The 24,718-nt window shown below is 56.4% G+C and overlaps 1 protein-coding gene across 1 annotated transcript in view; it reads left to right on the forward strand.

Annotated features, from left to right (window-relative positions):
* The first annotated feature begins 7,790 nt into the window (after positions 1–7,790).
* Positions 7,791–24,718, forward strand: part of ADGRA1 (adhesion G protein-coupled receptor A1) — a 19,233-nt gene continuing 2,305 nt past the window's right edge. The window contains 6 exon segments of the mRNA XM_006098981.3: positions 7,791–8,079; positions 8,748–8,953; positions 13,903–14,030; positions 15,002–15,125; positions 19,204–19,424; positions 22,268–22,279. Of these exon segments, the coding sequence (XP_006099043.1) occupies positions 8,951–8,953; positions 13,903–14,030; positions 15,002–15,125; positions 19,204–19,424; positions 22,268–22,279 (488 nt within the window). The 5' untranslated portion in view covers positions 7,791–8,079; positions 8,748–8,950.

Genomic DNA, 24,718 nt, shown 5'->3' on the forward strand with positions numbered 1-24,718 from the left:
CCTCCAGGTGAGGTGGGTCAGGACTCAGGGGTGCCGACCAGGTGAAGTGGATCAGGACTCAGGGGGCCTCCAGGTGAGATGGGTCAGGACTCAGGGGGCCACCAGGTGAAGTGTATCAGGACTCAGGGGGCCTCCAGGTGAGATGGGTCAGGACTCAGGGGGCCACCAGGTGAAGTGGATCAGGACTCAGGGGACCTCCAGGTGAGATGGGTCAGGACTCAGGGGACCTCCAGGTGAGGTGGATCAGGACTCAGGGGACCTCCAGGTGAGATGGGTCAGGACTCAGGGGACTTCCAAGGGAGGTGGGTCATGTCCCAGGATGAGGCTGCAGCCAGATTTTTACCGTCTGTGCTCCACAGATGGAAGCCGGCACTCCAGGCATAAACTGAACCAACCCCTTTGAGGACCAGGGCCTAGCATCCCCGGGCACAGCAAAGACAGCCAGGCAGGAAGACCCAACTTCTCGAGCTCATGGCCACCCCTCCATTGGCATGAGCACCGGCATGCTTTCGCAAATGGACACCTTGCAGGCCAAGTAGGAATGTCCAGGAGCCGTCACAGGACTGACCACGGGCTCCAGGGCAGTGTGGAGGAGTCCAGAGGGAGCCACCCAAGCTGGGAGCTGCCCTGCAGGGAAAGGTGCGGTCCATCAGATCCCTGGGGAGGACTTGGTCAGGAAACACAACCAGCTAACATGGGCTGAGCGTCACCAGGTGCCTAGCCCCTCCTGGAGCGATGACCGGGAGGTGCTATCAGGGTCCGGTCCAGCAGCAGCGACTCCAGCAGACTCTGTCTGCAGGACAGCCGGTCCCTTGTCTATACCCACACACCCTGAGACTGGCTCCTGGGTCCCCTCGGCCGTGGGAAGCACCTGTGAGCTCACATCGGCACCAGGACCCACTGACTCTCAGGAATGGGAAGGGCAAGTGGACATTTGAGGGACATTTGAAAGTCAACTTGAAAGCCCGACTGGATGGATCCGCTGTGTCCAAACTGCCTTGGAGAAAATAGCTTAATCAGGGATCTATGAAGCCGGGATTAGGAAGGCTTGTCTTATCAGTGGGTGAGAAACGACTAAGGATTCAACCGTTCGATAGAGGGGTTCAAAGTAGGAAATGGACTCTCTGCAAGGCTGGCCCTTCACGTCCTGCGGGCACTGGGGTTTCGGGGTCCCTGGGCCAAAGGGTTCCCTTGGGTCAAGTGTGGCCCCAGCACCCACGTAATGTTTTCCACCCTCAGTCCAAGGCTGTCCTTGACCTCTGTCTCCTCATATCACTCACTGGAGGGTGGGTATGGTGTGGTCAGGCGGCAGGGACACACGGCTGGGACTCTGGGTCCCAGGTTCCATCGCTGCCACCTGTCCCCAAGCCAAGCACTCCTCCCTCGCACCCCCAGAGCTGGGTATCCCAGCTCCAGACCAGGCTGAACGGGGGCTGTGCTGCACAAGGACCACACGCACCCCTCCCCCACGCCCATGTGTGCAGTGGGTCTCCAACCTGTGAGCAGATGACTCGTTCGGTACAGCTGGGCCTGCAGGGGCACGACCCGCCCAGCGGAGCTGACGGCAGCCTGGTCACCAGGGCAGTTCTGAAGAGGCTGGGTTGGGGAGAAGGTGTGAGCCCCTCTGGACACCCTGGGGTGGAGGGGTCCAGAGACCACGGGTGATGAGTAGTGGGTCTGAGGCTGGAACAGTTTGAGGCCAATTGTCAGGGACAGGGAGGCCACAGTGAGCATAGGAGGGGGTGAGGGGTGATGAGAGAGAAGGCACACGGGGGAGGGGGTCAAAGAGCAGGGAGGATATTAGGGGCTGGGTCAGACCGCAGTGTCCCCAACAGGGCAGTGTGAGCTCAGCGTCCAAGGCAGCTCTGGAAAGGGGTTGGGTGAGTCAGGGCCACCTGGGACAAGCGGGGCAGGGATGATGGCAGTGCTGGGGGTGGGCCGAGGTGCTGAGGGCTCCCTGGGTGGATCAGGGTCCTCCAGCCACCAATGTGGGCCGGGATCTCAGCTCCCTGCTCCAGCCACACGCTCCCCGAGAGGTGCAGGGAGGGCTGCGTCTTCTCAGCTACCTCCGACCCCCACCCACCCACCCCCCGTCTGCGTTTCCTCAAAACTTCTCCTCCGCCTGCTGCCCCACGGAGAAAACTGTGGGCCATATGGACGTACTGGTCAAATATTTGGAGTCTGTGGACCGCACTGTGAAATTAACAAGGATCTTAGCTTTCAGACACTTCTAAACTAGGTAAACACGCCAACAGGGGAGAAGGGGAATCGAAGTTTCCTGTGAACCCAGCTGCCCTTCTCCCAGAGTCGCCACAGCCGTGGGGACACCTGGCTCTCAGGTGTCTTGACCCATCGAGTCTCTCCTTCACTCTCTGCATCAGCCTCGGTGACAGCATTTCCCCAGAAGGTCTGCATGTGTAGTGGGGCCCCTGTCCTCCTGGGATGGCGCCCCAGCCCTGCCACCGTCCTCACGCACTGTCGTCCCCGCAGATGTCACTGTTCATGTGCCCATCACAGACTGCCTCTGAGGGGCAGGCTTGTCATCACCACCTCCTCACCGGGGCCATGTGCCTCGCACGGCCCAGCCCCCCAGACAGGCGGGACATCCACGCACCGTTTATCTAGTTTAGAATGTCTGAAAGCTCAGATCCTCACTAACTTCACAATGCAGTTCACCCCCCACACATGCAGGCCATCGGGGAACATCCACTCACTGTTCTTTCTAGGGCGAGTTTGGGTAAAGAGGGATTTAGAAAATGCTCACTGATGGTCACAAGTTGTGATTCTTTTTCAGAATTCAAGGCTTTTTCTCCTTTTGATTCTGTTTTTCAAAATAGTTCGCTTTTTTGTTTCTTGATATTTTTTGTTTGTATTTAATCTTAGTGATTTTTCTTATCTTGCCTTTTAATGTAGGCAAATAGTGCAGCAAACAAATAACCACTACTAATAAAAAAAACCTAATGTCACAACTATAAACATTTCATATTGTTTGTTATTTTTTTAAACTGATTTTATTGGGGGTTTTCTTTACAAGGAAACAATACATAGTCAAGGAAGTGAGATCTGAAAAGATGGAGACAAAAAAATAAGGTGACCAAAATCCATGATCCTGTCCCGGTCGGGCACCAACCCAACTCCCTCCTCTTCTAGGTGGTCTCAGTGCACATGTGCACATGCATAGTCACATGCACACATGCACATTCACGTATGTATATACATTTATGTCTACGCATGCACACACATAATTACACCTGTGTGCATGTGTGCACGTGTATGTGCACACGTGATCACACTCACACATGTACATGCGCGCTATTGCCCACTGTCACACACACTCTTGCTCATACTCACATGCACGTGTAAAGGGCTTGCACACGCGTCTGCTGGCCTACTTGCTGTGAAGTGTGGACCAGTCACCAGGTGACGGTGGGAGCTCCTCCGACCGCCCCTATGTTAGAGGTTACCATGTTGCAAACCCCTGTTGTTCCAACAGCTCAAAGCCAGAATAACAGGGAGAAACATGGTTAGAAACTTAACATATGGATTTTTTTTTTTTAGGCGCAAGGATATGTTGAAGAGGGAAGAAGCGCCTTGCAATGTGAAGTGTGCTGTGCTGGAGGTGCTGATGCCAGAAACCGGTGACCTGGGAATGCTAAATTTCAAACAAAGCATTCTCTTACAAAACTGCCAGGTGGAGCCACTTGCTTTGGACCACATCTAATTTGGTAAAATTGCTTTGGCCCAAATGCCAGAAGCCTTGGCAGGAACCAGGCAGGAGGCAACCGACTGGCAGCGGCAAGGACAGCGGAAGCATCTGAGCCAGACCCTGTCTGATGGGCCAGCCCAGGCAGGGCCACATGGGTGAGACAGGGTGAGGTGATGGAGCCAGGAGGCCCCAGCTGGAGGGAGGGCGTGTCCAGCAGGTGGGTGAGAGCAGCAGGGTTCTGGGCAGCACCGTGGACAGCTCCCGAGCAGCTGGTCTCCCTCCATCCTTACTTTGTTAGGGCTGGACGCCACCCCTCCAGTCCCATCCTTGGGTGGTGGACACTGGGCCCCAGCCCACCTTGCACCCCTCAGGATCCTGCTCAGAAGAGGCCCGAGGAGGAGGAAAGTGGTCCAAGATCCCTACCCCCACCCCACCCCACAAGATGGGCCCCTTACACACCCGCTCCCATCACTTACCCTGCTCACTCACCTGCGGCCCCTCACCATCCCCTGATATTCATTTAACGCCTCCCCTGAAGGACAGAGCCGGGGATCTGGGCTCCAGGAGGGTCTGAGGACTAAGAAGGAGAAGAGAAAATGTGATTTGTGGGAGGAAGGGAATAAAAATGGACTAACCACTTGGGAAAGGCCAGAAAGAACAAAGGAGAAATGGGGACATTCTTAGCTTTCAGGGTGTCTTCTTGTGTAGCCCACTCTCGTCCTCTCCCTTCAAGCGTCTCCTCAGAGTGGCCCTTCTGATGGGCCCTGAAGGTTGCAGAAGGCGGGCCAGGCCTCAAAGCGCCCGGGACGAACACTGGGCACTCACCATGCAGTCACCACTCCGCCCCATGCCCAGCCTGACCCTGTGGCCTGCAGAGCCCATGGGGGGCCCACTCAGCCCTGACAAAGAAGGCCCGTGCCCGTGACCCATGAGCCTTGACGTGCCTGGAGAGCCGGCGGGACACACGCACACACAGGCCCCAGGCAAAGCCTTTCAGGTGAAACCCCTCTGAGACCCTCATTCTGAAGGGGCCCCCAAACCCCTAAAGTTGTCCATTTGCCGCAAATGGCCAACGAGAAGCTGCACAAAATACCTCATTGACCTCCCCGTGGCCTTGGACCAGGGCCTGGCTTCTCCTGGGGCCCTGACAAGCACGTTACAAATGGAAAGCCCTCGTCGGAACATTCTAAGTTTTGTTAATTTTATTATTTGCTTCTCAAACTAGGCTTCACCTCAGGGCTGAATGAATTTGTTGGCACAAATCTTTGTTAGAAATGGTCTACACAAATTCAAACTGACACCGCGGAGAGGGGAGAAAGACAGCTAGTTGCCATGGCAACCGGAGACCCGGCTTTAATTCCACTCTGTGAGCCACGCATGCTGAGCGCACACGGAGGCCAGCCTCGCGTCCCGTGCCCTCGGGGGCCAGGCTGCACGCGCGCGGCAAGGTCACCTCCAGCACCAGGGGGCGTCTCCTGATTTCCGGTCTCAGAATCTCACACAATGGCTAGAAATGAGGCAACTCCAAAGCTGACTAAAATGCTCAGAAAAGACGCAAGTCCGGCCTGAGATGTCAGCGGCCCAGCAGAGGCTATTCTCGTTCCAGAGACATTGCGTTTGTAGAGAACTCCCTCCATGCACGGGGTGGGAGACAGGGAGATGGCACCTGAGCGTCCCTGACCCATGCAGTGACGCTCAGTCACTGTGTTGACCACTCCAGACCCTTGGTCTGGTCTTTGATTCCATCCGCCGAGAGGCCTGCGTGCTGCCCAGACGTCTCCTGTTCTCCCACCAACAGCCTGCAGAAGCCAGGAGGGGCAGAGAGAAACCCGGCTCCCAAGCACATGTCCTGGATGCGGGGACCAGGGCTCCGCCCTCCGGCCCTGTAGGGGCAGCTGGCTACTCTGTCCCCTCACCAGGTGGGGCCCACAGCACCCAGCCCCGGCTGAGCCTCAGCAGGGCCCAGCACCCCGTGGCAGAAAGCCATCGGCCAGCCAGCCCTGTGTCCGAATGACCTCCCTCAGAGGGACAGATGACATCGGCTACTGCGCAAGGTCAGGGCCCTGATGTCCCAGAGGTCGCAGGTGCCTGTCCTGTTGACGAACACCTACACCTGCAGTGCAAAGACTTCAGTGGGGACTCCTGCATTCATAGAATGTTCCAGAAAGCTGACCTTTCCAAAGAGGAAGTGGAGACCCAGGGCATTAGGGAGGCCAAGGCAGGCTGCTCACCTTACCCTCCTAACAGCCTCTTCTGTGTGTGTTCCCAGAGCCACTTCTGCGGGATTTGGGAAGCCCTGGTTCTGGTCCTGGCCCCCTGCTCTGAGGCCAGGACACATCACTGGGACAGCACACAACGCTGTGCACAGAGCAGAGGGAACAGCTGGTGACAGCAGAGTCCCAGGTGGATGCCCCAGCACCTGTCCCCTCCTCCAAACTGCACAAGCCATACTGGGGAGCTGAGCCCCTGGTGGGCTATTCACTCCTGGCTTTCTGCCATCTCTGGGCGGGGAGCCCCTGAGGGCAGTGAGGGGTTGACCCATTCACCTTGTACCCTGTACCTGGACAGTCTTGATGGAGGGGGCGGCAGTGGACGGGACATCGGGGCAGAAGCACCATGGGGACCACCCCCGCCTGGGGGAGTCTGGGCAAAATCCCCTAGTTCAGAGTGGGTTCCCCACCTCCCTCCCTGCCCCTCTTGTCCCCAGGCCTGGGCCCCCAGGGAGCTCCAACTGCCCCACAGGCCTGGGGAACCAGCCTAGGAAGTTCCCCGCTAACACCCACTCCCTGGGCACCAGGAAAGGCACTTCACCGCTGGGGTTCAGGCCTTCGCCTGAGGTTTAGGACTTACCGCAGAGTTCCACAGAGAAGCGCTGGCAGCACCCCACTCAGAGGCAGGGTGCCATGAGGCCGGGGAGCCGGAGCACAGAACCCCTCTAATTCCTATATTCTTTTTTTAAAAATATATTTTATTGATTTTTTACAGAGAGGAAGGGAGAGGGATAGAGAGTTAGAAACATCGATGAGAGAGAAACATCGATCAGTCGCCTCCTGCACACCCCCTACCGGGGATGTGCCCGCAACCAAGGCACATGTCCCTGACCGGAATCGGACCCGGGACCCTCCAGTCCACTGGCCGACGCTCTATCCACTGAGTCAAACCGGTCAGGGCAAATTCCTATATTCTTAATGACACCATTAAAATCAGGCCCCTCAGCCTGGCTGGGGTGGCTCAGTGGTTGAATGTCACCCTATGAGCCAGGAGGTCACGGTTTGATTCCCCGTCAGGGCACATGCCTGAGTTGTGGGCTCTATCCCCAATGTGGGGCCTGCAGGAGGCAGCCGATCAATGATCCTCTCTCATCATTGATGTTTCTAGCTCGCGCTCGCTCTCCCTCTCCCTTCCTCTCTGAAATAAATAAAAATACGTTTAAAAAAATAAAATAAAATCAGGACCCTCAAAATTCGGGACAGCAGGGACCTGGGACCCCTGAGCGGGGTTACCGCCTTCTAGATTGAAGAGAAGAGTGATGGGCTCCCCTCCAGGTTCCCATGAGCTGAGTACAGACCCGGAAGCTTGGGCAGGTCCAATTCGCTGCCGACAGGACCCCACTTCCTCCCTCCCCTGGCCCGCTCTGTCTGGGGCTGGGGGCTGGGGCCTGGGGCCTGGAAGGGGCAGGGGCTGTGGGGCTGAGCACACCAGCAGGATCGCTGACTCACGCTGGGAGGACTCATTGTGGGTCCACCTCTGTCTGCACATGTTTGGATTCATGATGTTTTAACACAAGGACTATGAAAATTCCTCCCAAATCGATTTCCTGGTCTCATTTCTGTTTGTGGAGCCCTCCACGAACAGAGCTTTTTTCTTTAAATAAAATCGCCAGTCCTCCTGCCTCGGTTCAGGGAGACGTTTCCAGGTGAGTTGTCCGACGCTGCTGGGAGCGAAGGCAGAGCCTGGCCGGTTGTCTCTTTAAATCGGCTCTGCAGTGTGATGGGCACGGGAAGAACCATTCCCAGCCTGCGGCAGGGAGCCGGCCACAGCGCCGCCATCCGCCTCCCCCATCCCCATGGTTACGGCTCCTGCTTCCCGCCGGTCCTCTTCCCTGGCTGTCGCCGGCGGAAGCAAGCGCAGAGGCGGCTGGCGTTCCTCACCAGTTCTGGAAGCTGCGTGCTGAGAATCGCGCTGCATGTCTGCCGTCCTGGCTCTGACTCACGTCCCCGGCTGCAGTCCTGCAATCTGTTGATAACTCTGCTGGCGAGCGGGGCGCACGGGCCCCGGGAATGGAGACCTGCTCCCCTGCACGGCGAGCTCGCGGTGGCTCCCCGGCAACAGGCACCGTGCTGTTGCCCCTCCAGCTGTTTTTGCCAAAATAGGTGAGAAGTTGGGTATCGCGTCTCAGGGTCTGAGCAGTGGGTGGACCTGAGGGCCGGGAAGCGGCAGGAGGTGGGGGAGGCAAGGTGGGAGCCCGCTGCCCACAGAGCCCGTTCTCCACCGTTTCTCGGGCATCAGTGCCAACCCGGGTGAGGCGATTCCTGCTCCTGGAAATGCAGATTCCCAATAACTTTGGGTTAAGCTGAGGGCACCAAGCCACAGCCAAAATCCGTGTCTGTGTGGGGAGCAAACAGCCAGCCCCTGAGTCCAGCTCCATCCACCTGCCAGGGGCTGGCTGTTCTTTGGAGATGCATTCAAGGTTTACTGGATTCTCTTGACTTAAGCTGACAGACTTGTTATCCAGCTCGGTGAGTTTAGTTTCCTGTGCTGGGTGGCGAGCATGGGTTGCTTTTTAAATGTGCAGAAGGAAGTGCTCCCTGGAGGGCAGTCTGGCTGCCAGTGCCTTTGGCCAGGGCCCCTCAGGCTCCCAAGCCCAGGTGGTCCCCGGGCCCTCGGCATGCCCCTGGCAGATGGAGGCCGGAGTCAGAGTCCACAGGCTGGCTGGGCTGAGAGCAGCCGAGATGGGGCAACCCTGGGAGGTGCTGGGGCTGTGGGGGGAGAGGGCGGCAGGGGGGCCCTCCCCTGCCCTGACCAGGCCCTGTCTTCACAGGTGGGTGCAGCCTCTCCACCCTCACCTGCCCCACCAGAGTCGCCCTGAGGCCCGTAGCCTGGGGCTTGACCCTGTGGCCGCTGTTTGGAACCTTGACCTTCTAGACGGCCATGGAGGCTGGCGGGGAGAAAGGCGCGACATAGCTGGCTCACGGGGACACCATCTGCATCCGGGCGCCCACCCTTCAGTAACTTCACGTGCTCATGGTGAGTCCACATGCTCAGGGGCCAGGGGGGGCCAGGTCGAGGGCGGCCACCCTGCGCACAGAGGCCCCAGCCAGGAAACTGAGTCCTCAGGTGGTCAGCTAGCCCGCAGCCAGGCATATGCTGTGCCTGTGCCCAAGAGTCCTGGGGGCGGGGGAGGGGGCTGAGGGCGGGGGGTGGCCATTTGTTTCCAGGCCGCCTGCCTGGCTGCTCGGGAGGATCATACTAATTAGTTGATGGCATGCCGCAATGTTGAATCATTTCATCGGTGGAGGAGACGTCCGCCCCGCGCCCCCACCCCGGTCGGCTCCAGGGCCTCTGAGCACCTTCCCTGGCCTCCGGCCCGGGCCCCTCCCACTGCAGCTCTGCCCTCCTCTTGCCTGCAGAAAGTTGGCAGGACCATAGGGGGACGTGGGTGGGCTTCAGCGGCACGTACAGCAAACACGGGGGTGTTTCTCTCCCCAGCAAAGGGGGGCGGCTGCTGTGAGCAGCCCGGGGATGTGGGGGCTCAGCCTGCGGACTCGTGTGTGCCTCGCTGTGGCGGCTGCCAGTTCGGACTCCGGAAGGTTGATGCTGAGTGAATAATGCAGTGTGTGTGTGTGTGTGTGTGTGTGTGTGTGTGTGTGTGTGACAGCCGGCAGAGCACGTGCAGGGAATGCTGATGACCAGAGGACAGTGCAGCCAGCGACGGCCGTGGCACTGACCCCAACAATGAGTCCCAAATGCAGACCTGGTGGTCTGCTTCCTCAGGAGTGGTCAGTCTGAGTCCCCTGTTCATTTTCTCTTCGTTAGAAATGTCCGAATGAGAGAGATGCTTTTCTCCGGAATTCAGCCTCCCTCCCAGGCTGCCCCGGGCCTCGGAAGCTGGACGGACGCCAGGCACTCGCCTTTCAGACAGCAGAGAGGTTGCGTGTTTTGGACACAGGCTGCTTCCTCAGAGAGGCGGGCTGCCTGGCCCGGCCCCCAGCTTCCCACCAGCTCACTTGTTGCCCGCAGGTGCCACACCCAACATGGCTGTGGCCTCCCGGGTGGCAGCATCCCCAGCTTTCCTTCCTCAAATGTAGATCCCCATGTGCCAATGGAACCTGTCACTGGTGGAGGGCAGGTGAGCTGGCAGGGGGGCTGGCAGGTACCCAGCACTGCCCTTCAGGGCCGCCACAGGTGACCGCTGCCTGTCTTTGCCTCCTCTCTGATGCTTCGGCCCTTCCATACACTCGCTCTCCATTTCAGGGGCGGGGTCTGCCCATGGTGCCTTGGTCTCAGCCAGAACGCCGGCCCATCCAACACTGAAAACCACCCGGTTAGCCTTGCCCACAGCGATTGGGTTTCAGCAGTTTGTTGGGGTTTTGTCTTAATAAATAACATTTACATTGGAGAGAGTTTCTGAAAGGAGAATGCCCAGCCTCACATGCAGGGTGACAGTTCAGGTGAGAGCACTTTTCTGTGTGTGTCTGAGTCTGTGGTGCAGACGGCTGGGCAGGCTCATCCTGTGGCTCGGGGCATCGGAGGGAAGCCTGAAGGCCCAGCAACAGGGTGGCCTGCCCCTGTCTGCCCCCGGCTGCCGCCCTCTGGCCACACGTGCAGCTCCTGCGGGGCCCGGGCCTCCCTAACACCTGCGGTCATCAAGCTGCCTCCTGGATCCCATGTTTCCTCGGCCACACACTGAAGTTCAATTGCACTGAGTTCCAGGCGTCTCTGGGCAGGCAAACTGGGCCCACACCTCCTTTCAGAATGGTGCCAGGAGGTGCTACTGTCTGTCCAGCGCTCAGACAGGGTCTGAATACCCAGGTGCTGCCCCAGGGAGGCCTGCGTCTGGCACCTGAAGCCCAGGCCGCTGCCACCCCACATCTTCATCACAACTGCTAGTACACGGAGCAGACGTGGGCTGGCCTGTCCCTGGCTGCTGCAATTGGGATTCCAATGCAAGCAGGTTCCACGTGCTCATTACTTTGTGTCCTATAATCTTCGGTGACCTTCACCCTGAGCGAGGGGACCGCCTCTCAGGGAACAAAGTGGCCGGCTTTGGAAGTAGAGTAAAAGGTTGTCCAAACCTTTGCACTGTCTGTCTCCTTCCAGAGAAGCCACAGGAGGAGCAGGGTCAGTGGCCCGGCTGAGGGCTCTGGGCGGCAGTGGCTGCAGGGAGAGGCCTGGCGTGGGTGGTCCAGCCGCCTGCTGGCGCCTCCAGTCACAGTAGCATCAGGTCGTGCGGAGGGTGAGCTCCCGTCACTGACCTGCAGGTTCCAGTGGCACAAAGGCCACTTGGTCATTCTGGATGGTCCTGGCCCAGGAGGCGCCACAACAGGAGGGCTGGGGCTCTCATGCACACCCCAGCGGAGCCCCCCACATGCTCTGAATTCAGGGCTGGAATCAGTGTCCTTGGAGCATGCTCAGGGACGTCCGGAAGAGCCCTGAAGCCAGGACAGGGCGAGAGGCCAGTCCCGCTCCGGCCGTGCTTGGAGTAGAGACACGTGGCACGCTCACGATGCCCTTTTTCCCCACAGTTGTACCCCACATTCAAACAAGGGAATTAAAACCCCCAAAGAGATCGGGGTAGACACCAGGCAGGGTGCTGGGGAGGCCAACAGGGAGGGAACCGCCGGTTGTCCGAGCCGAGGACCTGGGCCCAGTGCCGCTCAGGACGCTCCCAGCGCTCAGTCGCCCAGTCGCCGGTTGGACAGCAGGTGCAGGGGGTCGCTCCCACTCCAAATGCATCCTCCAGGCCAAGCCTGGGAACCTCCCCCCCCACCCCACCCCACCCAAAGGCCGGCACCTCCAGCCTCGCCTAGAAGAGCGGCGTGGATGCTGCAGACACTTGGCTTCAGTGAGTGCTCTCCATTTGTGCTTTCAATTCTGTCCGCTATTTACACTTCTAAACACTCCTGAAACGGCCTCCAGTCTGCAACTGGAGAGTGTCACCCCCTTAAGCAAGTGACGCCCAGTCAGAAGGTGCGTCCCCAAGACGCTTCTCACTGTTCTCCCTGAAGCTCTCTGAAGCCGACCAGCCCACACGCCTCCAAAAGGAAACGTAACAAACATGTAAATGCAACGTCCAATTAGGGTAATTTGTGCTCCGAATGAATAAATTACTTATCTTTTTCCTCTGCCTTTCCCCCGGGAACACTTTGATGAAAGGTTGACAGATCAATAAGAAGCAATTATCATTAAAAAGGCGACAAGGGACAGCAGGCGCTAATGAAATCAGCCTTGGTCGGAACAGAACCGCAAGGAAGGACGTCTCACATGCCCCCGGCCTGTGGACGCCTCGCCGAGAGGACCGGGTGCACACACGGTCTGCACACACATAGGTCTGCGTCCGTGGCTAGCATAGGCCCCTTGGCCATGTGTCACTCCCAACTAAAGGGTGATGTTTTGATCAGACAAGTGGCACGCGACCTAACTGACTCCCTCCTCCTTTCCTCCTGCTCTTAACATCCTGATTTATTTGGTTTGCAGAACATACCAAAAGGATACACGCAACTAAGAATAATATAGTGTAAAAGGAACTCATGCCTCAAGAAATAGGAAAGCAAACAAACCCGCAGTCCAGGCCTGAGCTCCATAGAGAAAAGAGGCCGCCTGGGAGGATGCACGCCGGTAGCCTCAGAAGAGACAGCTCCTGGTCCTGCAGGCCCAGAAGTGACCAGGAATCACAGCCCCCACTGCCATGGGAGTGAGCGGGTGGGGTCCCTCATCCTCCCCTCGGGGCTCCCCAGTCTTTCTGCTGTGAGGTCGGGGCTCTGCCCACGGTTGCTGGTCCAAAGGGCACTGCTGGGGCCCTGGCCTAGGGGGACTTGTCCAGGGACGTCGGTCCAGCTCTGTTGACCACATACCAACAACTATCAGGACCTGCTTGTGGAACACTGGCAAAGCCGATTCCTCCAGGAGGAACTTGTACATGTGTGAACTTTAAAATATAAAGTATGTCTCCGCTTTGCATTGCCTACTTTGAATTTTAAATGTCACCTCTAAAAATGTAGAAAGGCACTGTTGAGAACTCTGATTTGGAGAAAGGAAAAAAGAGGAGGCCAAAGGGAACTGATTGTTTCTTATAAACACTCACTGTGGCTGCCGCTGCTCGGGGTCAGTCCTCAGTGCCAGGGGAGCCTTAACCCTGGGCGCTCAGAGGAGGAGGAAGCGCCCGAGGGCGGGGTGACCTCCGGCCTGTGAACCCAGCCTGGGCGCACCCTCACGAAATGTCTCTGCATCTTGAATAGTGCCGCTGCTGCAGCCGGGGTGTCCCTGTCACCTTGAGGCTGGCACCTCTTGGCCGTCTTATTCCTGAGCTCACGGTTTAGTGGGGATTTGGACGAGGGCACAGCATGTGTCCTGCTGGAGCCCATGCCAGGCTGCTGGGAGTCATTGCTGCTCTGTGCATGTGCACACCTGCCCTTCAGACGTCCCAGTCCATGGACAGTGCGGACCAAAGCGTGGGTGCCACCGTGGTGTCCGGCCCGCGGTCTGTGGAGTGTCACAGCACCCTCCCTCTGTCACGTCTGGTCATCTTCTTATTCTGGGCCAGGGCACTATTTGTGGCCTCAATTGCCGACCAGGTCCCTTGGTGGTCAGACCACGAAGAGTCCCCCTGGCATCCACTGGCTTTTGTGTGAGGTCTCTCTGCTGTCAAGGCAGCAGCTGATGGGATCAGTCACGGGGAAAACCCACTGAGGGCTGTCCGAGCCCCATGAAGATGGCCAGCTGGGCCGCCCCTACAGGGTGAAGCCACTCGTGGGCAGCCCATGAGGCGTGGCTCCACCTGCTGAGCGCTCACCTGAGCAGGGTCTTCCCTGGCAGGGCGCCTCCTTCTGCTGAGACCCGGCAAACGTCCCCTGATTCAGAGAATGCCTCCAGGGACTTGCAGGGAGGGGCTGGGCTCGGGAGGCTCCCGTGGCTCTGCCACACGTGCAGGTTCTCAGCCACGTTGCTCACCTGGGTCTGCTCTCTGTTCCTTCCAGGATTTGAAGAGTGTCCTCTCCCTGCCCCAGCACCCAGGGGAGTTCCTGCACCCCGTGGTGTACGCCTGCACGGCCGTCATGCTGCTCTGCCTCCTCGCCTCCGTCATCACCTACCTCATGCACCAGAGGTGAGGCCCCACTCTGCCCTGAGACGCCCCGCCTCCCCGCCTAGTGCAAACCCCAAAGTGAGACCTCCTACCCTCACGGAGCAAGAAGTCCCTGGAAGGCACTTCACAGATGGCCGGCCAGCTTGAGCCTGCCCAGCCTGGGTGGCCCTGGGGGTGACCGAGGTTCGCCGACGGTCAGGGACAGCCATGCCCCTCCATCCCCGGTGTCCATGTTCTTATCAAATCAGGTGAAGTAAGTTCTTCCTCCGACAGCACAGCGTCTGCTCAGGCGCCCGAGGGCCCACGTCCTTGGGAAGTTGGAGCAGCCGGCAGACCCTCAGGCACATCTGCATTTTTTTTTCTAGAAAGGAGACTCTAGTCAGGTCTCTTCTGAGCTGGTTTCCTCTGCCTGGGAGTGAGGAGACAACCTGGCTGTGTCCCCATCACTCGAGGATGCCCTGGGGAATGTGAGGAGGAGTCTCGGCCATGGTCAGGGTTCAGCCCACAAGGCGAGTCATGGGCAAAGCCTGGGCCGTGGCATAACCACAGAACCACCATCATGGGAAGAGACGTGGGGTGGGAACATGGCCACGGAGGGCTGTGGCCACAGGCACAGCTGTCAGCATAGCTAGGGAATCACAGTCACGGCCGTAGCCAGGGATGAGGTGTGGTCACAGCCATAGGCAGCGTCCGAGTCCAGTGCCCGCGTGGCGACAGGGGTCGCCGTGTAGTTGGTCACTGTCACAGCCTCCTCAAGGTTATAAGAGATTTCTCAAAAACCCTTCCAGGCCTCGTGCTCCAGGGGGGTTTAACACCGAACCCCACCAGCCACACACTGAGGGTGGCTGTCCGTCTTTCTCTTGATCTGGTCCTTGGGGTATGTCTCTCTGTCCAGAGGTCTTCCCGGTTCCCACATGGACAGACGCAGGTGAAGGGCTCACACCCACTCTGCTGAGGGGCGGGTTCCTGACGACACACCTGTGTTTCCCCAGCGCCATCCGGATCAGCCGCAAGGGCAGGCACACGCTCCTGAACTTCTGCCTGCACGCAGCCCTGACCTTCACCGTGTTCGCCGGGGGCATCAACCGCACCAAGTACCCCATCCTGTGCCAGGCGGTGAGTCTTCCTTCACCTGCGTCTTCCTTAGGGTCCATCACCTCTCCGGCCAAAGGGGAAGTTTGTGATCATTGTCTTGTGTATGGAATCATATTTGAGCATCTGTTTGGGTGTTTCTCATGAAAGGAATGGTCCAGCGTCCAGTGTGTCCGTGTTGCAGACCCAAGTGAGTCTAGTCACTTTGCTCCGTATTCCATCATATAAATAACTAGAGGCCCAATGCATGAAATTTGTGTGTGGGGGGTCCCTCAGCCCAGCCTGCACCCTCTCCCGGTCTGGGAGCCCTCACTCCTTACTGCTCAGTACTCCTTACCGCTCGGCTGGCTGCTCCTTAGCGCTGCTGCGGAGGCAGGAGAGCTGCACTCGCCAGCTGTGAGCCCTGTGTTGAACATCTGCCCCCCGGTGGTCAGTGCGCATCATAGCGACTGATCGGTCCGCTGTTTGGTCGATTTGCATATTAGGCTTTTGATATATAGGATGTATTTTTCACTTGGACCAATTTGCTCTGAGGCCTGTGGTGGCAACAGGCTGATGAGAAGTCCACTGTCCCACAAACAGGGCTTGCCCGGGAGCAGGGACCTGCCCTGCAGAGGCTGGTGGGGCAGGAGCAGGGGACAAGCCACCTGCTTCCCCATCCAAGTAAGAATCCCAGGATGCTAATGCCAAGACTCATAATCAGGCAGCAGAAACTGTCACCAGCGGGCTGCCACAGAGTCCAGGCCACAGAGACACATGTGGAGGCCACGGAGGAGTCCGCCTTGCCCCCTCTCGGGTAAAAAGGGAAAAACTTAAACGACCCTTCAGCTCCTGACAGGGCTCAGAAGAGGCCCTTTCACAACCCACAGAGCATCCCTCCAAGGACCACCCCTTCGGTTCTGTCACTTTGTGGGCACACCCGCCCGGGCCACGTGGAGGGACCTCTGGCAGCAGCACCCACGGGGATGTCCCGCTGCTCTCCTCACAGTCTTGGTTGCTGTGAAGCCATCCATCGATGGCTGTGCTGACACAGCCTCGCCACCTGGGACCTGGTGTACTGGTGCTGACCTCGGTGGCTGTCTGTCCACACGAGGTGACCTGTCCACATGCACAGGCTCACCCTGGGGACCCGTAAGTGAGATGCTGCTCCCACTACCTCAGGGAATAATCGGGCTGTTAGCTCTCGTTCTCCACACCCACCTGCACACAAGGGAGGCATCAGGCCCATGAGACAGCACCTGCTCCAGAGCCCTGGCACCCGGGGCCCAGCCCCTAGGCTCCTGGTGAAAGAGACACCACTTTTCTGTAACTCGGTGTCAAGATGAGCCATCCAGCACAAACCCGCACAGCACAATGAGGGTCAGGCCCGCCTCCTCTCGCCTTTCCACAGGCGTGGAAACCGCTGAGGCGAGCGCCCCGGGAAATCCAATTTACGCTCCGCCTGCAATGCTACCGGGGAGCGGAGCCATCCAGACGCGTGGCACGGATTGTTACCTTTATGTCCGCACTTCTCCACGCGAGTGCCACAAGCTGGGCCCCGTGAGGAGGAGCCGCCAGAATCACGGTGGTACAGCCACCCCCACCCCTCAGAGGCCCCGTAATCATGGTACTGGGGAGCCCTTGCCCCCAAAAATCTGGGCTCCATCTGTGTCTGCTAGCCATCCACATGGCACCCAGGGCCTGGCCGGGGTGCACGGTAGGTGGGGGCAGATGTGACCTAGAAACATCCACAGGGGTAAGACCTGTAGAAATCCTGTTAGTGTGAGAAACGCTCGATTCTCTCGTAGTGACAACCTCAGGGCCCCAGCAGAGGCAGCCAGCCCTGCGCTCCGCAGCAGATGCTGTCCTGATCTCCCCCCTACCTTGCCGGAAGGTATCAGGGCATCATTCATTCATTCACTCATTCACTCATTCATTCACAAAAATGCACTGGGTGGTGCCTGTGGGTGCTGTGGGTGCAGCTGAGATCAAACCTACCGGTTCCTCCGCTGTGTGGACCTGCCTTCCAGTGGCGTATAGACAGCAGTAACCTGCCCGGTGTGTCAGGGAAAACCAGATGCAGAGCAGAGGCGAGGCCAGGCTCACGGGGCTGGGGTCCCTCCTCCACTCACCGCAGAAGGAGACCAGGAGGCACAGGGAGAGGTGATGGCTACTTCCTGTGTCCCTTTGCTGGGTTCCTGGGCACCCAGACATGTCAAACGTGATTCTGGGTGTGTCTGGGACGGTGTTTGGGATGAGGCGAGTGGAGTGGAGGGCCGTCCGTGGTACCGGTGGCCTCATCCAATTGCTGGGGTCTGAATAGAGTAGAAGTCTGAGTGAGAAAGACCTCGGTCTCGGCCTTTGGATGCAGACATAGGCTGAATTACATCGCCATTCTCCTGGGTCTCCAGCTTGCCCACTGCAGACCTGGGGCTTCCTCGGGCTCCCTAATTACATGAGCCAATTCATTATAGGCAGCCAGGCTGGCCCCCACCTTGACCAGTGACACCTACACACGACCCTGGTGCCCGACACAGGACCCTCTGGCCAGCCTTGCCTGTCCAGTGTCGCTCTGGATGACAGTGAGTGATGTATGAGAAGTGGTCCAAGCTCCGAATGGCAGAGAGAACAGCCGGTTGTCATGGCAACAAAAAATGACCGTGTGCCTCATTAAAGTACAAAGTGACATCATGATCACAGACAGACGGCCAGCGTTGTCCTCACATAATAGATGTGCGTCAGGGCTGCCCTGGGCCCAGAAGCGTGGGGAGGCGGTAGACTGCTGTCTGAGAGCCAGGGCGGGGTCCCCGTGACCTCTCCATGTGTCCAGCCTGAGTCGGTGTTTGGAAGACAGAGTTCTGCCGTCTACAGGCTCGTAAAATCCCCCCACATGCGGTCAGGATGAGGCTCAGCCCCACCTCCTCCTCCGCACTCTCCTCCCAGCTCTGGGTGCTCCCTGCCCTCCTCACCTCTGAGGACCTGTCTCCGTTTCTTCCTGAAAAGAAAGTCAGACTGTCCTTCCATTGAGGGCCAGGTGACGTGACTCCCCACCCTGCATCTCCTGCTGCCGAGCTGGCCCCCTGGCTTCCCAGCACCTCCCCCGCCCGCCAGGTGGGGTAAGGCCCTGTGCATAGGATGCAGCTGGAGCCAATGGAGGGCAGGCTGAGGAAAAGGCTGGACTCACCCACGTACAGGAGCCCATCCCAAACCCTAAATACAATTCTGGGATTTACCCGCCTCCTCGATGTTCTCATCAATTGTTATAGAGTTTTCTCATAAGTAAAACTGAATGCTGCACTTGATAAATCATCATGATGGTGCAATGCTAGCTTCACTCAGAGGATCTCTGTGTTCCTTAAACATTTATGTCCTTTCCCATTATAGCCGTATTTTACTCGTCATTGTGAAGGGTCAGGTTATTACTTCAAAGGTAACCTCCTTCTCTAGAGCCGGGCGGAGACAGAGCGTGGATTGCGTGATTAGCTCATGCAGTAAGTGCTGGCGATGGGAGGAACCTGGCTCTGTTTCCATAGTAACAAGCAACTCCGACTGACAGGGAGCGGACTTGAGCGTCTGACCCCGAAGGTGCTGATCTCACCGGCAGTGCCAAAAACACCGGCACCTGGGAGCCTCCTGCTGCGCACCACACCACCTCACCCGGTGGGCTCCTGTGTGCGGAGGGCCCAGCGCCTGGAGCTCTCCGAGTGCCTGCCTGGGCCACACCCACCACAGGGACCCGTGCACACAGGCCCCACGTGCAGGATGGTGTGCGTGCGGCTCAGAGGTGCCCAGGTAGCCGGCCCCAGGTGGACCACACCCAGAGGCCCCCGGGCTCCCAGCCGGTCCCTCTGCAGGACAGCCAAGCTGCTTTAGGCTAACATACCTGCAAGGCTTCTTTGCAGCCCAGGCATCTCCCTTGAGCTCAGAGACCCCTGTGAAGAGCAGTGTTGCTGGAACCAAGGACCCTGGGGCCTCCGGCAGCCTCGTTTCTTGTCACTGCCGAGCTGCCTCCTGAGGACGCAGGGGAGCGGGAGGGCTGGGCGGCGCTGGGAAGTGCAGTGGGGAGGTCAGGGAGGTCAGTGCACTGGCGGGCGGCTACTGACCTGTCTCCCCCGCCCCTCAGGTGGGCATCGTGCTGCATTACTGCACACTCTCCACCATGCTGTGGATCGCCGTGACCGCCAGGAACATCTACAAGCAGGTGACCAAGAAGGCCCCACCCTGCCCAGGCCCAGACCAGCCACCGTACTCCCAGCAGCCCCTGCTCAGGTACCTCCCATCCCCCAGGCTCCGGGAGTCCTGCACCTGATGCTGGGATCTAGGCAAAGTGGCTCACAAGGAAACGTGGGGCCCTAGGATGATGCGGCCAGGGTTTGGGGGTGCTGGGCGGTGGGTCGGAGGCAGGAGTGAGCTGGGGCTAGAGCCTGGCCAGCAGGTCTTGGGCCAGTGTGTCGGTCCAGTGTTGCTGAGCTCCACGCCATGGGTGGGCCGTGGTGCACACGGCTCCAATGGGGAGTCAGTAAGTGGCCTCAGTTATTCACGGGTCTCTGAGTTAAGATACCTACTCATTCGCTGGGGAAACCGAGGCAGCTCAGTTGCTGGAATTGCTGGTTTTAAGGTGACTGCGCCCCGGCCCTCATCTGGGGCTCAGTGGCTTCGGACTCACAGCTTTCTCCACGAAGACTTATCAACAGTCTAGGCAGGTACCATCATCACGAGCCATGGAGGGCAGCTGAGGGAACGTGCAGTGAAGATGTCGGAGTGAGACCGCGGTGGCGGGATAGCTTCGAAGTCGCGGGTGAAAGGCTTGTCTCAGGATGTCCACACACTGCAGGGGACAGCGGTGCTCACAGCAGGGACCGACTCCCCGTTCTCATACCTACTGATCACCCCACCCACTTACTGATCAGACTCCCTCCCCCCGACGTCCTGAGACCAAGAGTCCCTGTGCCCAGGGCCAGCCCTGGCTCCTGTGCTGCCCCGGGGTGACCCCACGGCCAGCCAGTCAGCAAGTACCCCATGCTCTTTCTTCCTCCCGCGTGGCTGCACGTCCTCACCCTGTGTGTGTCCAAGGACGCTGTCGGGCAGTAGTTGGAGTTTCATCAAGATGCAGATTCACTGGTTCTTTCTAGAAACTGTGCCCTGACAGAAGGAGGAGGCTGCCCAACCCTACGGTCAGGGAGCTCCTGGCTGGGTTGTGCGGAGACAGGGAGTGCATGAAGCCCGTGGTCCTAGTGGGTCTGGGCTCCGCTAGGGGCTGTGTCAGTGGGAACAAAACAGAAATCCCCCCGAGATCCAATGTCATACCAGCACAGGAGAGGGGCTCTGACCGGGGGCCCCCAAGGCTGGCGCAGACCTCACTGCAGAGAACGTGGCTGGAGCCCAGGGGCACGTGAGGCTGGTGCAGAGGGGCCACCTCCACCAGGAAGAGATCACTGGAGGGGACCGGGGGGCTCCACACCTTTGACCGCCACCCAGCGGCTGCAGCAAGAATAGCTGCCCAGGCCTCCAGCGCCCTCTGCTGTCTGAGCCTGTGCTGTGCCCAGGAGCTGTGCTCAGCCCCTGTCCTGAGGGCTCAAAGCTCAGAGTGACTTGAGCTGGAACATTCAGGGAAAAGGAGGAAAAGAGGCAAGAGAGGGCCTGGCCGGAGGTGATGGAGGGCCCTGAGCGCTTCACCCTGCAGGACGCGCGGCCAGGAAGGCTTGGGCCGCAGGGCAGGTCAGCACCTCTCCAGCACCCAGTGGGCAGTGGCCCATGGGACATACTACCTAAGACAGGAGGGTCTGAACCTGCCCAGGACCCGGCAGCCTCTAGAGCTCCACTCACTGGAGAACATGTTGGTCCCACAGGGACAGTCTGCAGCCATCGGGAAAGGAGAGCATGCGACAGCACTGAATGGGCCAGGGCACACTGTCCCCCAGCTCCACAGCTTAGCAATGTGGCCCCTCTCCCCCCACCCGGCTGCCAGGGGGACATCTGTGGGCTGGCCTGGGCCACGGGGCCAATGATGGGGATCACAGGCTTGAGCAGAGCGAGCCCCACGGCACTCTTGTTTCATCCTTTTCGTGAAGTCCTACGTGTCAGAGATGTGGTATCTGTGTTCATGGGGGAGGATGTCAGGGAATTTACGTTTTTAATGTCCTTGCCTGGTTTGGATACCAATCTCAAACTGCGTCAGGGGGCACCCCACCCCCCTTGTTTCTGAGCCTAAATAAGACCAGGTCATCCCTTCCTTAGACGTGACCCACGGGACCTGAGTCTCTCTGTTAGATGTCTGTGGATATTGAAGTAAGTCTTCTATTAGACACAGAGTATTCGGACTTTCTACCTCTTGTTTCAATTTTGGTGATTTGTTGGGTGTTGTTGGGTGTTTTTTTTTTCCCGAAGAATTTATCCATTTCATCTACGTTGCTGAATCATTCACATACACTTGTATATAATATAGAGATGCTCCTCTATTTACAATAGAGTTTCATCCTGGTAAACCCATCATACATTGAAAATATTGTTGAATCAAAAATGCATTTAGCACACCTAACCTATGAACATCATAGCTTAGCTTAGCCCACCTTACAGAACACAAAACCCCAAAATGCTGGCAACACAGCACACTGCCGGTAACGGGCGGTTACCTTCGTGATCACGTGGCTAACGGCAGCCTCCGCTCACCCTGCCGCTCAACATCACACCACATAGCACCAGCCAGGGAAAGATCAGAAATTCAAAGTGCAGTTCCTACTGAATGCGTTTCACTTTCACGCCATCATAAAGTTGGGAAACCGTAAGTAGAACCATCCTAAGTCGGGACCATCTGCCCTCTGACTCCTTCGGTGCCTGTGGGACGGGTGATGGGAAACCGCCTTCTTAACGCTGCAAGTTGTTCTCTCTCTTTTCTTTCTTTCTTTTTTTTCTCTCTCTCTTTTCTTCATCAGCCGACTCAGGCTATGTCGTTTTGTTCATGGTTTCAGGAAATCAACGTCTGCTTTGGTAATTTTCATACTTTTGTCTTTTTTTTTTTCTAATGGAGGTGTAACTGACATAAAATTATTAGTTTCAGATGTAGGACATAATGTTCGTGTATATTGTGATCACCACAATAGGTCTGGTTAACATCCATCACCCACATAGTTACTACTTTTTTTCTTGTGATGAGAACATTTAAGATCCACCCTCTTAGCAACTGTCAGAGATACAGCATAGTGTTACTATCGTCGCTGTGCTGTACATTACATCCAGGACTTTTCTTTTCTTTACCTCTGCTCCTATCTTTATTCTCTCCTTCCTGCTCCTTTCCATTTACTTTGATTTTTTATTTTTCTGCCTTGCTGAGGTGGAATCTTATGTCAGTGAACTTTAGACCTTCCTTTTTTCTCACAGATGCAGTCATAGCTATGAATGTCCTTCTGAATCCTGCTTTAGCTGCACCCCAGAAATCTTATATGGTATTTTCTTCCTCGTTCTGTTTAAAATCGTTTCTAAATTCCCTTTTGATTTCTCCTTTGACCCACGAATTATTTACTAGTAGAAGTGCATCATTTCATTTCCAGATAGTCGTGATTTTCCTAGTTATCTTACTGTCATTAATTTGCAACTTAATTTCATTGTGATCAGAGAATATACTCTGTATGCTTTAAATCCTTTTAAATTTATTGAGATGTGTTTCTTTCTTTTTCTTTTTTTTAAAAAATATATTTTATTGATTTTTTACAGAGAGGAAGGGAGAGGGATAGAGAGTTAGAAACATCGATGAGAGAGAAACATCGACCAGCTGCCTCCTGCACATCCCCTACTGGGGATGTGCCCGCAACCAAGGTACATGCCCTTGACCGGAATCAAACCTGGGACCCTTGAGTCCGCAGGTCGACGCCTCTATCCACTGAGCCAAATCGGTTAGGGCGAGATGTGTTTCTTGATGTCATCTGTCATCAAGACTATGTGCACTTAAAAAAAATAAATGTTTTGCATTTATTGGTGGTGATGTTCTAGAAAGAGTAATTAGGGCAAAGTGATTAATACTGTTGTTCAGATCTTGTTTCTTTACTGATTTTTTTTTACTACTTGTTCTCTCAATTGCTAAGGAAGGGGAGTTAAAATCACCAACTATGATTTTGGAGTTGTCTGTTTCGCCCTTTAATTTTGTCCATTTTCTTCATGTAGTTTGAATCTTTTCCTAGGCACCCACACATTCTGGTTGCCATCACTTCCAGTAAACTAACACTGACATCATTACAAAATGTCCCTCTTTATCTTTTTCTCTTAAAATCTACTTTATCTGCTATTAATGTAGCCACTCCAGCCTTCCTGGGGTCATGGTTTGTGTGGACTGCTTTTTCCATCCATTAACTTTCTACCTCTCTGTGCCTTTATATTTTAAATGCTTCTATTGTAGATGGTAAATAGCTTGCTTTTTTGTTGCTATTAATCAGTTCTGATGATCTCTGCCTTTGGAGTTTGTAGTCCATTAAAATTTAATGAAATTTTCATTTGGTTGGATTTAGATCTCCATTTCACTATTTGTTTTCTGTTTTACTTTTTGTCATTGTTGTTAATCCTCACCAGATGATATTTTTTCCATTTATTTTTAGACAGAGTGGAAGTGAGGGGGAGAGACAGAGAGAGAAAAACATCAATATGAGAAAGACACATTGATTGGTTGCATCCCACACGGGGATCGAGCCTGCAACCAAGGTACATGCCCCTGATCAAAAAGAACCCAGGACCCTTCAGTCCATGGCCGAAGCTCCAACCACTGAGCCAAACCGGCTAGAGCGTTACTTCCTTTTTTTTTCTTCTGTCCTTCCTTTCCTCTTCTATTTCCTCGTCTTGGATTATTATAACATTTTTAAACTCTTTATTTTATCTCTTAGTGTTTTGCCTACTAATTTTCTGTGGTCGCTTCAGGGATTTAAATCCACAGCCTCTTCACAGCCTGTTCAGTGTGAAAATTCTACTATTTCATGTAAACTACATTAGAAACCTTGCAACTGAATGGGGACCCTCTCCCCTCCCACATCCTTAGGCTGGAGACGCCGTGTATATTACCCCTGTGTGTGTCATAAATGCCACAGGCAGAGGTAACATTCTTCCTTTAAACAGTCACATGTATTTTAAAGAAGTTAAGAGGAAACAAAACCTTTTCTACTTACCCTACTATTTAGCATTTTTATGTTCTTTCTTCCTCCAAGTGTCCATCGGGTACAAGAACCCTTCAGCCTGAAGGCCTTCATTTAGCATTTCTTGAAGTCAGCGGGACACTTATTTTTATTTTTATTACAAGCTGTCTTTATTTCTCCTGCATTCTGAAGGGTGTGTTTCTGGGTATAGAATTCTGGGAGGCAAAGTCCCCAGGGATCACCACAAGTGACCAGAGGCAGGGTCATCCTGCTCCCACCCAAGGACCTAGGACCCGTGTCATTCTCCTCATGGGGGACATGGCACTGGGGCCTGGCCAGGGCCATCTCTGCAGGGGCGCAGCAGCCAGCGAGCTGGGGGTGCGGGGAGGGGGGCGGGGGAGAGGCCAGGCCCTGGCAGTGGCTGCCTGGTCAGTGGGGCCACCCTCCCTCCTTTGCCCTGAAGGTGATGCTGTTCTTGGGGGACCCAGTTGGGTTCAAAGGTCAGTGAGCGACCTCCTGCTCTCC

This window comes from Myotis lucifugus, unplaced genomic scaffold (genome assembly GCF_000147115.1).
Source record: "Myotis lucifugus unplaced genomic scaffold, Myoluc2.0 scaffold_255, whole genome shotgun sequence".
NCBI classification, from domain to species: Eukaryota; Metazoa; Chordata; class Mammalia; order Chiroptera; family Vespertilionidae; genus Myotis; species Myotis lucifugus.